Source organism: Gymnoscopelus microlampas, assembly GCF_963454915.1.
Source record: "Gymnoscopelus microlampas genome assembly, chromosome: 3".
NCBI lineage: Eukaryota > Metazoa > Chordata > Actinopteri > Myctophiformes > Myctophidae > Gymnoscopelus > Gymnoscopelus microlampas.
In genome coordinates this window covers 35205500-35218147 of record NC_139940.1, presented here as the reverse complement: position 1 = coordinate 35218147, position 12648 = coordinate 35205500, and the positions used below count along the sequence as shown (strand labels likewise).

The window sequence follows — 12648 nt, the reverse complement described above, 5'->3', positions numbered from 1 at the left end:
CTCTGAGTAACTGGCTTAGGATAGAGACTACCACTGTTTATATTCCAAAAATAGAAAAGGACAGCGAAAGTCCAAAAAAGGCAAAGAAAGCACTTGGGATGGCCTCTTGCTAGGCAGACATTGCACATAACATGGCCTTCTTAATTGACCTTAGGAGTAATCTATCATGAAAACTAAGTCATACCTTCCACAGTATATTTCTTCAAGGGAAGTGAAACGCATATTGTTGATGTCGGATGGAAACCTCATATGTTCGAAACTGTTACTTTTCAGGATTTAAATAAAAAAATAGCAAAAACAGCAGATCTACAAGCTCAAAATGTGGGGCCCCGCGTTTTAAGCTTGTAGATCAGCTATTTTTGATACTTTTATGTAACACTGTAGTATGAAGAAGTTGGGCATTAATTGTGTATGTACTTTACTGAGATATGTTCAATAAAATGTGTTTCCAAATATTGGGGCTAATTAGTTTTTGTGAGACAGTTAACGTTTGTTCAAAAGATTTTAACTTTCCTAAATATTTGTTCTTTACATGTCAGAAAAGTGCTAAAACAAGAAGTGAACAAGTGAACATCAGGCAAAAACATTCTATATCCAAAATATACTGAAAAGACCTTACTGCCAGAGCTGTGTACTAAAGTGATTATAAACAGAGATTCAAACCAGGACTGTTCAGCAAGGAGCATTTCTCTGCTCACCTGCCAGACGCCTATGTTAGCAGCAGGGTCAGAGTAGGGCCGTTTGTACACGCGGCACATCTTGAAGGCATCAGAGTAGACTTCTGTGACGTTGTTCAGCACCACCAGAACCGCGGCCAGAGGGTAGACACAGGAGAACAAGCTGACGTAACCAAACAGCAGGAACAGCTCCAGGTAGTCATCAAATGTCCCCTAGAGAGAGAAGCGCACACACACAGGGTTATAAGCCAATACCCAGGGCTTAGCGCATCAAATGAGAGCCTATTTCACCCACAAAATAACCCGGCAAACTCTGGGTACCAGAAACTGAACATGCTGATCGATGTGTCCTTAATAATCCTGTGTGTGTGTGTATACTGTATATATTCTGAAATATGTTTAATATAGCCCAAGCATAGTCCTACAGTATATGACAGTGGTTCTCAAACTTTTTCATGTCAATGACCCCCAAAATGATATGTATTTGGCTGCGGACCCCCATCTCAAAATATTTTGTTCCTGGGACCCCCAGAAGCAAAGATTTGAGTTACAAATGTTCACTTTGAAAAATATATATTCAAGGATTCAAATTTTTCAAAAATAGCAGATCTACAAGCACTCGGTGCCGAGCTTGTATATCTGCTATTTTTTAATAGCCAAAGTATAAAAAAATAGATAAAGGGGTTAAAATGATTGTGACGCTTTATTAACTATTTTTGCTGGGGACCCCCTGGAACCCCTGCAAGGACCCCTGGGGGTCCCCGGACCCCACTTTGAGAACCAATGCTATAAGAGACATCTGTGCTTCTGTAGATAGAGGCGTACTAGCCAGGTAAAGGTACTTATGACAGAGAAGAACCTTACTAATTATGTCATCATCCATTCAAGTGTCCTGCTGTCCCTCTTTGTGCAGTGCTGCCTTCTCTCTCCTTGACACTAGAGCACTCTCATATCAGGAGACTTCAATTACATTTTGTCCAGGTCTACATTGGCGCCTTATTGTCTCTGGCTCCACATCATCCTCCAGACTATAATTCAATGATACAGTGAAGCCATGCCCTCACAGAGCCTTCAGTAACAAGACACCTTTTCTTGTATATACTGTAGACTTTTAAAGTGAGATTATGTCCAGAGGCAAAGGCTAATATGTTAAAATGTGTCAAGATAGATGATGGGGAGGTACAGGCTAATGTTTCTTCCTACGGTCTTCACTAGTAACTCAGAAGGACAAAAACAAGACAACATCTTCTGTTTTCTTCTAATTTGATAGCAAGGAAAACAAACTAAAGCAAATAAAAACACATTTGGGTAAAGTTACACATGCCTTACCCCATTCAAAACGAAACGAGAAAGCATCTGTGTCATTTTAGATTTTTGCGTTGGCTATTCAAAAATAGCAGAAATACAAGCTGCAAGCTTGTACAGCTGCTATTTTTTAAACATCTGGAAAGTGTTGAGAACTACTGATTTAGAAGGCATTTGTAGAATCGGCCTCGGGTCTTAATGGGTTAAGAATGTAAACGTTTTATGTTGATTAAACTGTAAATGAAAATAGCGTTGACCCACCAGGTAGCTGCTCATGTCAGCCTCAAGTCTGATCTGCTCAGCCAGAGGAAGCTCCTGGTCCCCCATGACTCTCCTCTTCTGGGCCTTCCGCATCATCTTCTTGTTGCGTCTCCTCTGGAGCCAGTAGGGAAGGAAGGCCTCCATGATCTGGTTCAGGATCTGACTGGTGATCAACAGGGTGGCCAAACTCTGTACAGACACAAAATAACAATGAATCCAAGAACCAAAACGAAGAGAAGAATGGAGAAGGAAGGAAGGAAGGACATATGGATGGAGGGCTGGCCTACAGTACCTGTCGGAGAAGAGGCATATCTTGCATCGCAAAAGCTATGTAGAACAAGGATGCAAAGCAGTTGAAGAAGTTGAACTGAGGAGAGAGGACAACTGAAATGTTAATACAAAAACATTTGGGTGCAGACTGAAAATGGAAATCACTGAGTCAAATACTATATTATATACACTCACCACCAAGACTTTAAGCACCAAGTGGTTTTGATAGGAAGACTCCAGCCTGTGATTTTCTAAATGAAAGAAAAAGCATTTTGCAGTGAGTAAGGCAAATGACAGCTTCACACCAGCCCTGTCACACATTACATCTCTCTCATCCAACTACACTCCAGCCTTGAGCCTATCCCTGTCGAGCCCTTTTTTTCTCAGCCTATCAAATCTATGTTTGATCAGGGCATCTAAAGCTAAATGTTAAAAAAAGGCAGAGCCCCGGAATAATATGCAAAATGTTTCGTTAAATGCCCTTTTCTGGTTCCAGTTCAGTTTCCCGTAGTGTCGCTTGATTGGTGTGGCAGCAGATGTGCTTTCCATTTTAAATCTGCTGCCGCACCAGAACCGATATGCCACCTTAGGGAAGCCGGGACTACAGTAATGCACAGAGCCTAGTGTCTCAAGTGGATTTCTAAATCCACTTCTGAAATCTTTTATTAAACACACAGTCAAGTGTGATCAATATTATGTGCAGTAAATCTAACCAAAACCCATCTGCCTGTTTATCATCTTCCATCTTTTAACCACTCACCTAGGCCTGTCACAATTATTACATAATCTTTTTTCATATATAAATAAAAATAGTGGAAATAGCAGATCTACAAGCTCAAAACGTGTGACATCGACGCGTCTTGAGCTTGTACTTTTACATTTTTTATCCCACGATTTTGTAACCCTTTTTAACCCGGTGCCAATTTTCTAAGTGATCCTGGGCGCTACACTCCCCTCGCCAGCCTAGGAAGCCGAGCTCATGCCTCCTTCAATGCATGAGAGCCAACTGATCTTCTTCGTCACCTGACAGGGGGGAGGTCCCCCGGTAGGACGTAGTGCGTGGAAGGAACACGTTATTCCAACCAGTTCCCAGGCGGTATAGCGACCAGGATTACTACATGTTTTTTGTGAGGGTATTAACTACCCTAGGAGACACAGGGAGAACATGCAAACTCGTTTTGAGCTTGTAGATCGTCTATTTCCACAAAATGTTTTAAAAAATATCTTCAAAATTATTAAATATGTAATTTCCTTATTTAAGTTATCATATCTGCCCGGTGGAATTTTTGTTTAGAAAGCCTAAAAGCCAAACATTTTTTTAATTTTGTTCTAATGTTCAACGACAAAGACACAATTAAATCGTTAATCGCAATTATTTGCATATGACAATTAATCGTCAACATAAATTTTGGAATCGTGACAGCTCTACACTCACCCCATTCCGTGAGGAATTCGGCAGCGTATCTATAGATCAGGTTCATCACTTCTATCACCACGCCATAGATAATACTGGGGATGAACGACAAGACCGTCGTCCAGAAGGTGGGGTCCTCGTCGTAGATGATGAGCGCCCAACCCTCCATTTCGAAGTAGATCTGCATGATGTAGAGCGACAGGTAGAGGCAGAGGAGGACGAAGGGTACGGACACCAGATATATGCGGAGCTGCCTCTTGCTGTGGGGGTAGATGGGCTCCTCGCGTCCCGTCACAGGGTTGAACCCCAGCACACCATGGAAGCCGGGCCGAGGTTCTTCAAAGGCCATCTTCCTGCTCAGCGTTCCCCAGCCGTAGGAGAGTGTGGCGCTAAACCGCTTCCATAACTAGCAGGTTAAAACAACAATCAATCAATAATTCATTAGATGATCAATCATATTTGCATCTGTCTGTAATAATCTTAATCATGAAATAGTCATGTCATGAAAAAAATCCTGTTTAGTTTAGGTAGTTGATTCCATTCTTTTACAGTTTAGTTCTTAACACATTAAGACCGGAACGCATACTGTGTCATTTTAGATTTTTAGCTATAACCAGTAAACTTAGGACCATTTTATACTTTGGGCTATTCAAAAATAGCAGATATACAAGCTCCTAGCGCGGCACCGAGTGCCGCTACGAGCTTGTAGATCTGCTATTTTTGAACATTTGAACATTTTGTGCAAATCTTTGAATACATATATTTTTTTGAAACAACACTGAAATCTTTGCTTATGGAGGTCCCTGGAACAAAATATTTTACAAATGTTCGCTTTAAAAAAAATAGCAGATCTATTTGCTTCAGACCAGATTTTTGAATAGCCAAAGAAATCTAAAATGACACAGATACTTTCCAGGTCTAAATGGGTTCAGTTCAATGACATAACATTTTCACTTGTTTTCCTACCTCCAGGATAACAGTGCACCAGACCAAGTTGAAGACCGCAAAAAGCACATATTTATCGTAGTCCTCCATGTCAAACAAATAGTAAGGCACCCCGACCAAAGCCATGGGCACGAGGGCCATGGTAAAATACTCCAGGAAACCAAAGTACAGCGCCAGGCCCTCGCCATAATAATGTCGAATGTCATCTGCAGATATGGGATGAATTAAGAGGACAATGAAAAGGAGAGAATGAAAAGAGCAAAGAATTCAAATTTCACTCAAAGGCATCAAAAGACACAACTTTCTTTTTTTAACTAGTTAGAGAAGAGGGTGTATGTAGGTAGCAGTAATAACACACCATCTCTATATATCAAACTGTATGAAGTGTTTACACAGGCAGTATATACGGTAAATGTTTATGTACACACTGTGCTTCACTGTAAAGTCAAATAAAAAGACAGTGACTGATGTGAACCTACCAAGTGGCTGGAAGGACAGCTTAACCTTTTGGTACCAGGTGGTAGAGAGTCTCTTCAGTTCCTCTTTCTCATGGAGAGGGAAGGTCTGGAGAAGGATTCCCCTGGACTGGAGTCTGCGAACTAAAGAGGCAATAAGAAAAATGTACATATTATTTCACTTACTTTATTTGGGGGGGGGGGCAGTGTATTATTTGGCAAAAACAAAATTTGTTGTAATTAGGGCTGTTTGTTTTGGATGTTTTTTGGGGGAGGTGTGGGTGCGTTACTGGTGGGTGATTTTTCTACATTAGTCATTTGTCTCTTAGTCTTTTCCAATAAAATAAACACATTTTATGAAACAAGGTCTGTATAGAATGACTGGGACCCGCTGACAATACTAACAATGTGTTATCTACGACAGTAATTACTATTGTATAGTATGGACTGGCTAAATATGAGCTCTTGAAAACACTATCATTTCATCTGTCATTTCTTGAGTGCATCATTTCTTTTCAACAATTACATTATGCTTTCACAAGATTTGACAAACATGCTGAATACAAGCATTCTATCTGCACTGCAAGTTCATTGCTTTCTTATCTTGCTTTGGGACTAATTCATTACATTTGCATATTTATTGTCTCCATATTGCAGCCAGTGATGAGCATGCTGTGATGCTATTAGTGTGTGTGTGTGTGTGTGTGTGTGTGTGTGTGTGTGTGTGTGTGTGTGTGTGTGTGTGTGTGTGTGTGTGTGTGTGTGTGTGTGTGTACGCACACTCACGCAAACATGCACGCACGCATGCAGGCACGCACACAAACAAAACAAGGCCTACGTGTATGACAGAGACACAGGGAGCGAGCGAGAGAAAGAAAGACAGATAGCATGAGTAAGAGCAACGTTAATACTTGATGTCACAAAGATGAGAGAAAGAGAGTGAATAGCAAAGAGAAAATGATAGGGGAGGTGGAGATATAGCAACACTTTTTTATCATCATCTGTTTTTACTTCCGGAGACTCCTGCCAAGGACAGGCTTCAGACGTGCCTCCTTACAGGACACTTGGCTCAGATCTGAAACCATTTGACCCGTTGCGACAGCATGCCCTTGCTGACGTCGACCCCAGAGTTCAAACCCACAACCTCCCGCATGAAAGGCGTATGCTCTAACCGCTACACTTTCTTATAACTTACACAAATTACAGGAATATGAGCACAGACTAATCTCCTGAAATTCCATGGCACAATACAGCAGGAGAAAAAAAAAAATAGAATTCCCCACTAGCTACAAAAAAACATCAATATCCAGACTGGGGGCAGAGAAAAATATGAATAATACATAATGGTGTTTATTATTGACTGATTAGTCCACTGATTGATTTTCTGTTGCTTGACTGTGACTGATAATTAGTGAGCTGTCCCTTGATGTTACCAATATTAATCTGTAATATCAGGATTGCTTGTCATTAATAAATTCCGCACAATAAAGGAGAGGGAAATGTTGCAAAAATGATCTACTGTGTATATATAGCAAGAGCGAGAAAGAATTAGTAACACAATGATGACAAACAGAGAAAATGGCATTCAGTATAGTCTCTCAAGCCAGCTTATCTTTAATTTTTTTGCAGTTTCCGGTCTTTTTGCTTCAGACCGGAAACTATTTAGGCCATTCACAATATGTGAATGTTAAATAATTCTGTCGAGTTGAAAATAGCTCTCTGGGATTACTTTTAGAAATAGTGGGCGCTGTCTTTAGAGACTACTGTGCCATTCATTCAGTCAGTCAGTGACTCACTGATGGATTTTCCTGGGTAGAGTTGGGCTTTTGTGTATCCTGGTACATGAGTCTCGTCCTTGGCTCTCAGTGTGTCCAGCTCATGTTTCACGATGTACTGACACTCAGCCATGCTGAGGAAGCCATCCCCATCCCCTGGACAGAGACAGCAGATATTTAAAAGTTAAAATACAATATCCAGCATGCTCAGAACAAGGGTGTGGTGGAGTGGACAGTGTAGAATGATAGTTAACAATTAAAATGTGAAACTACAGCTTTTTGGAACAATGCATTAAGCGCTCTCCCAGCTCTCTGTCACTCGGAGCAAAATGTTGAGTATTGCTGATGAAAGCGTATACTGTATAATTTGGTGATGCAACCAACTTCAAATTCTAGTAACAACGCTGGCTTCTTTCGATGTGAGGCATTTTCTTGAATGTACCTTGAAAGTGTTTGAAATTGTGTTTGTTGGCGCAGGTGAAACTCCTCATGGATCCATCATGGAACTCTTTGAAGAGTCCCACATCCTCAGCCCCAGATAGCAGTCTTTGCCAGGTTCCCCCCACCAGGAATATATTGGGGTTCTCCTTCTCTGAACCCAAGTCTCCAGGGCTCAGCTGCTCCACCAGCAGCTCAGAACCTGACAGGAGAGGAGAGGAGAGGAGTATGTTTTATTCCTAGCCCAAGCAGGCAATCAGACTACCCTCACTCAGCTGCTGAGTATGTTATCCAGTCATTCCTCCACCGCAAGATTACCTCATGCTATCTATCCTTGATTGATTCTAATTCCACCAGCCACAGTCATACTCACAAGTAGATAGGCTAAAGGCCCTGACACACCAAGCCGACTTACAACGACTGATCAGGTCGCACAAGTCACACGCACGCACACACACACACACACACACACACACACACACACACACACACACACACACACACACACACACACACACACACACACACACACACACACACACACACACCAAACTAATGAACAGGAACACTGCCCAACTTCTTATCTTAAAAGCTGATGGCCAAATTCTGTGCCTGCTTGAGAGGAAATAACTCTCAATAGCAGTAGATGGCATAGTCTCTATCAAAGCATATCTAACAGAGCCAAGCTCTAAAGCGGAGATGACAAAGCCATTTCTCAATACCAGAACACAAAGAACATAATTGCGTCCTTGGAAAGAACGTCCTCATCAAGTTAATTTGGGGACGACTATTGTTAATATTATTGACTCATGTAAGTGACAAATAAGTGAATGAATAACGCTATAGTAACAAATTAAAACCAATGCAATCCAGTTGATTATTGGGGTTTCCCCTATCATTACTGTCATCACGGCTTTGATAGGAAGGATGGACATCGAGACAGATGACTGAATGAATGTTGTGGATGAAATATCACATACATCTTCTTTATGAAGATTAATGTAACACGGGACCAGGCTGGACGTGGATGCATATGAAATGGCCTTTCTCTGAGTTGTGGCAATAAGTTAAGCAAATTTAACTTTTTGAAATTCAGCAATCACAGCACAAAGTGTACTACAATGCCAAGAAAATGAATACTGAATTATGTTCCAAAATGGATAGGTAGATTTTGTACAGATTAGAGGTAGGACGCTTGTCAACATATTTAAATGGTTTTACTTTCACTCTCACCATGTTGGTAGTTCAAAATCAGTAAGCAAAGCCATAGACTACTATACAGTTATGTATTGTGACGGCCCCATGGCCTATGTCAGGGTTTGTGTGCACGTTGCTAATACCAATGTCTTTTCAGTGTACTGGGACCTGGTTGGAGAGTGGTGGCAATCAAGGATTGGAGGCAGCTGGCCAGGGCCTCCAATCACTATAAAAGAGTCACCTTTCCCAGTGCTTCTTTCTCTTCCACCTGGGCCACACAGAGCATATTGTTTGTTTGATTCAGTCCCTTAGTTTGTATGGCAGTTTAGTTTCCCTGCCAGGTTTTTGTTGGAGACATTTGCTTTACTTCTTTAAATTAATTATTCTATTTAATAAAATCATACATTTTTGCATTTATCCCTTGCCTGTTTCCCTTCTTTGTTGTGGTCTGGGAGCCGGACCATAACAAATGGGGGCTCGTCTAAAAGCTTACCTGTAGTTAGTGGTTAAAAAATAAACTAAAAAATCTAATTAACGAGCGCTGTACTTTGTTGGTGCTCATTTGGGGAACTTGCGAAGGGATTTGGGTTTGTTTTGTTACTAGTCACTCACAGACTCACAGGACAGACACACTTGGGTAAGTGTTGGCCTTTGTTTATCTCTGGTATTTGTAGCTGACCCTATAGGTAAAGCGCGTTTCCCCTTGGGACTCGTGAGCATCCTGAGAGTAGAGTGGGGAGAAAGTGGCTGGAGCTATATGCTCGGGAGCACGTCTCTAGTCTTGGGGGGGTTGCCAGCTTGCTGGTCGCCTTTTTCCACACTAGCGTTTACAGTGCGTAAGTACCCACCCAAGTAACCCTTGAAGACTAGTGTGCAGTGTTAGGAAGTTTTTGGATAGGAAGAATACAGAACTAAAATTACAGCGTATTGATAATTCAATTTAAACCTGTCACCGATACTAGGTGAGCTCCTGCACAAGTTTTGTTCACTATTGGCGTGCAGATGGTTTTGCAGATTGGCTCCAAATATAGCTGGTTAACAGTGTGAGACACTGCGAAAACTATGGATGCTTGTTGACGCTTAAGGACAGCTTTTCAGCCGATGTCACCCTGGAATGCAAGGGCCTTTAAGACATTGGTTCCCAAAGTGGGGTCTGGGGACCCCCAGGGGTCCTTGGGGGTACCAGGGGGTCCCCAGCAAAATTAGTTAATATATCATTTAATATCATTTTAACCATATTTTATAATTTAGCTATTCAAAAATCGCAGATGAGCTGTGAGCTTGGAGATCTGATATTTATGAAAAACTTAAAAATGTGTGGGTCTTGACATTGACATGAAAACGTTTGAGAACTACTGCGTTAAGAGCCAGATTAATAATCTCCATACCTCCAAGATGTTGTGTGTCTTTTATTCGGCTAAGTAGCCATGCGATGGCTTCCTCCTTGGCGTCCGAGGCCAGCTCTAACACTACCAGAGGAGTGAACTTTGGGCCATTACTGCCATCTTGTCGTGGTTCTTCCAGCATCTTCCTCCCTCCAAGGGAACCTGGTTGAGAAGTGAAATTAAAGTGTCTTTTCCTTTCTTTTCATACATTGTAGTACTGAGTAGACAATTTCTGTTCCTCAGAGATGACAGAAGAAGAAAGCGTTATGAATTAGGAAGGAAATTAGCCAATACAGCTAGCCAGTTTTGGTGGATTTAAAGTAAATGTATATACAATGGTGCAACTTCTAAAACATCTTACAATGAAGTGTTGGCCTTGTGTGGTCATACATCATAGTACTGTCTGTGCCCTGTGCCCTGTCACCCTATATCATCACTTTATTTATGATGAGCTCATGAATGCAAAAATATCACGGTAAGAATGTATTGCTACCAATGTACCAATCAAAGTTAGTGGTGGCCTTCAGTGCCTAGTGTGAACAACACTTTGAGAGGACAATGTGCAGAACATGTAGTACAGACATTTGACACAAGAAAATAAAGACTACGGTGGCAATCCATGGGACTTAATCACTTGAACCCCTAACATCCCTATTCTGGGAGAAGTGGTTAAAGGCAAACATCCTGAAAGAATTTTACATAAAGGTGTCAATGGTGCATTTACAGTGTATAGCACCTTTATCCAAAGCCCTTCACAATGAGCATTACATTCACCCATTCACACACCGATGGCAGAGGAAAACATGCAAGGCATGAAGGCATCAACCTGTTCATAATGAGCAGTTTAGGGTTCAGTGTCTTGCTCAAGGACACTTCTGCACTGCACTTACCACAGGGGGTAAGTGCTCAACCAAAGTGTATAATTGTCAACTCCTATCAGAGTCAGACACAACGTCATTTAAAGAGAATATACTGTATGGTCTACTTACAGGGGTGTAAAGTAACTCAGTAAATGTACTCAAGTACGGTACTTTTACTTTACTGGAGAATTTCCAGTTTTCTATACTTTTTATACTTCTACTCCACTACATCTCAGAGACAAATGTTGTACTTTTACTCCACTACAATTATTTGAAAACTTTGGTTTATACCAGTTACTTTGTAGATTTTGATTATTATTACAAAACATACATTAACCACTTCAACCCTATTAAACATTGGCTATTTGAAAATAGCCGATGTACAAGCTCACAATGCTGCGACTGCGAGGCATTGTGAGCAGGAATAGGATAACGAGAATAGGGCATAAGCTTTGACAGTAACAGTACCAGTAGCAGCAGCTGATACAGATTAAAGAGATGGGGGTGGAGCTTGTGTTAAATCTACAAAATATTCGAGGAATATCTATGGAAAAGTGAAGGTTGCTCTTCTCGCACACACTAAAATAATATAAGATCAAATAGATACACAACACCAGGCAATCAGGCATACACAAATCACTGCAATTATCATGAGTTCTGATGAGTAATTATCATGAGACAGACCACTGACTCACCCAAGATCCTTGTGTGGAAGGGGATTCCGTTTTAGCCTCGGAATAGATGCAGCCCCCGGTGATCTGCTGATAGTAATGATAGAAAACAGACATGTATATATTGATGTATTACTTTGAGACTGGGTAGTAGTTTGGACTTCAGTTCTCTAGGTTCCACGTCACTGACCAGCGCAGCAAACCACAGTTGTCACACCCACTAACGTACAGTACAGTTAATGCTTGTGTACATAAAAGGCTAATCAAATGAAATCACCACCGCACAGTTTTGGCTTTTCACTGTACATACAGTATAACCACATACGTATAATACTAACGTTATATATTTCTGAGAGACACCTCGGTCACAGTTGTACATAAACTAGAGTTAATTTGCGTTTTAAACGCTATATGATATTAAGAAATTGTAACTTGCAAAAGAAGGAGACAAAGTCAATATCGCACTGAAACAGACCACCGTTTCACCTAAAACATGCTTTATGACATAGAAAGAACAACATAATTCATGTATTTACCACAGAACCTGTTCCTTCAGACGGGGGGGTAATGTTTAGGTTTTTGACAGCAAAGACATGAAGCTTCTTCCGGAATGTGTTGTTTCATCAAAGTCTCGGCCACGTGTGTGGGGTGTGTTTGTTTTCTCTGCCAGGGGAGAGCAGAAGCACCAGCGTCGGATACAGCAGCAGTGCATCTCAAACCTTTTCATGACAAGGACCCCCGGCCCCGAATTGATATATATCTGGCCGCGGACCCCCATCTGAAAATATGTTGTGCCAGGGAACCCCACAAGCAAAGATTTGTTTTAAAATGTTAGCTTTTTAAAAACAAATGGTATTAAAAAATGTTCACTATTATATTCAGTTTTTTTTTAATTAATAGCTGATCTACAAGTTCAAAGTGCGGCACGAAGTGACACATTTATATTTGAAAAATGGTAATTTAAAGTATGATGTGAACATGCGCGGTACATCATT

At 41.0% G+C, this 12648-nt stretch overlaps 1 protein-coding gene across 3 annotated transcripts in view; it reads right to left on the bottom strand.

Moving 5' to 3' along the window:
• The window catches only part of ano10a (anoctamin 10a), a 32473-nt gene extending 20185 nt beyond the window's left edge, over positions 1–12288 (bottom strand). The window contains exons 1-12 of one of the 3 annotated variants that reach the window (XM_084052087.1): positions 12190–12288; positions 11678–11743; positions 10126–10284; positions 7545–7742; positions 7124–7258; positions 5352–5471; positions 4894–5078; positions 3949–4333; positions 2709–2764; positions 2536–2610; positions 2244–2432; positions 699–890 (exon numbers count right to left, since the gene is read on the bottom strand). In XM_084052087.1, coding sequence (XP_083908213.1) covers positions 699–890; positions 2244–2432; positions 2536–2610; positions 2709–2764; positions 3949–4333; positions 4894–5078; positions 5352–5471; positions 7124–7258; positions 7545–7742; positions 10126–10264 — 1674 coding nt within the window. In that variant the 5' untranslated portion in view covers positions 10265–10284; positions 11678–11743; positions 12190–12288. The remainder of the gene's footprint in view (positions 1–698; positions 891–2243; positions 2433–2535; positions 2611–2708; positions 2765–3948; positions 4334–4893; positions 5079–5351; positions 5472–7123; positions 7259–7544; positions 7743–10125; positions 10285–11677; positions 11744–12189) is intronic. The other 2 variants (XM_084052088.1, XM_084052089.1) reach the window with 2 other exon arrangements.
• Positions 12289–12648: the final 360 nt, after the last annotated feature.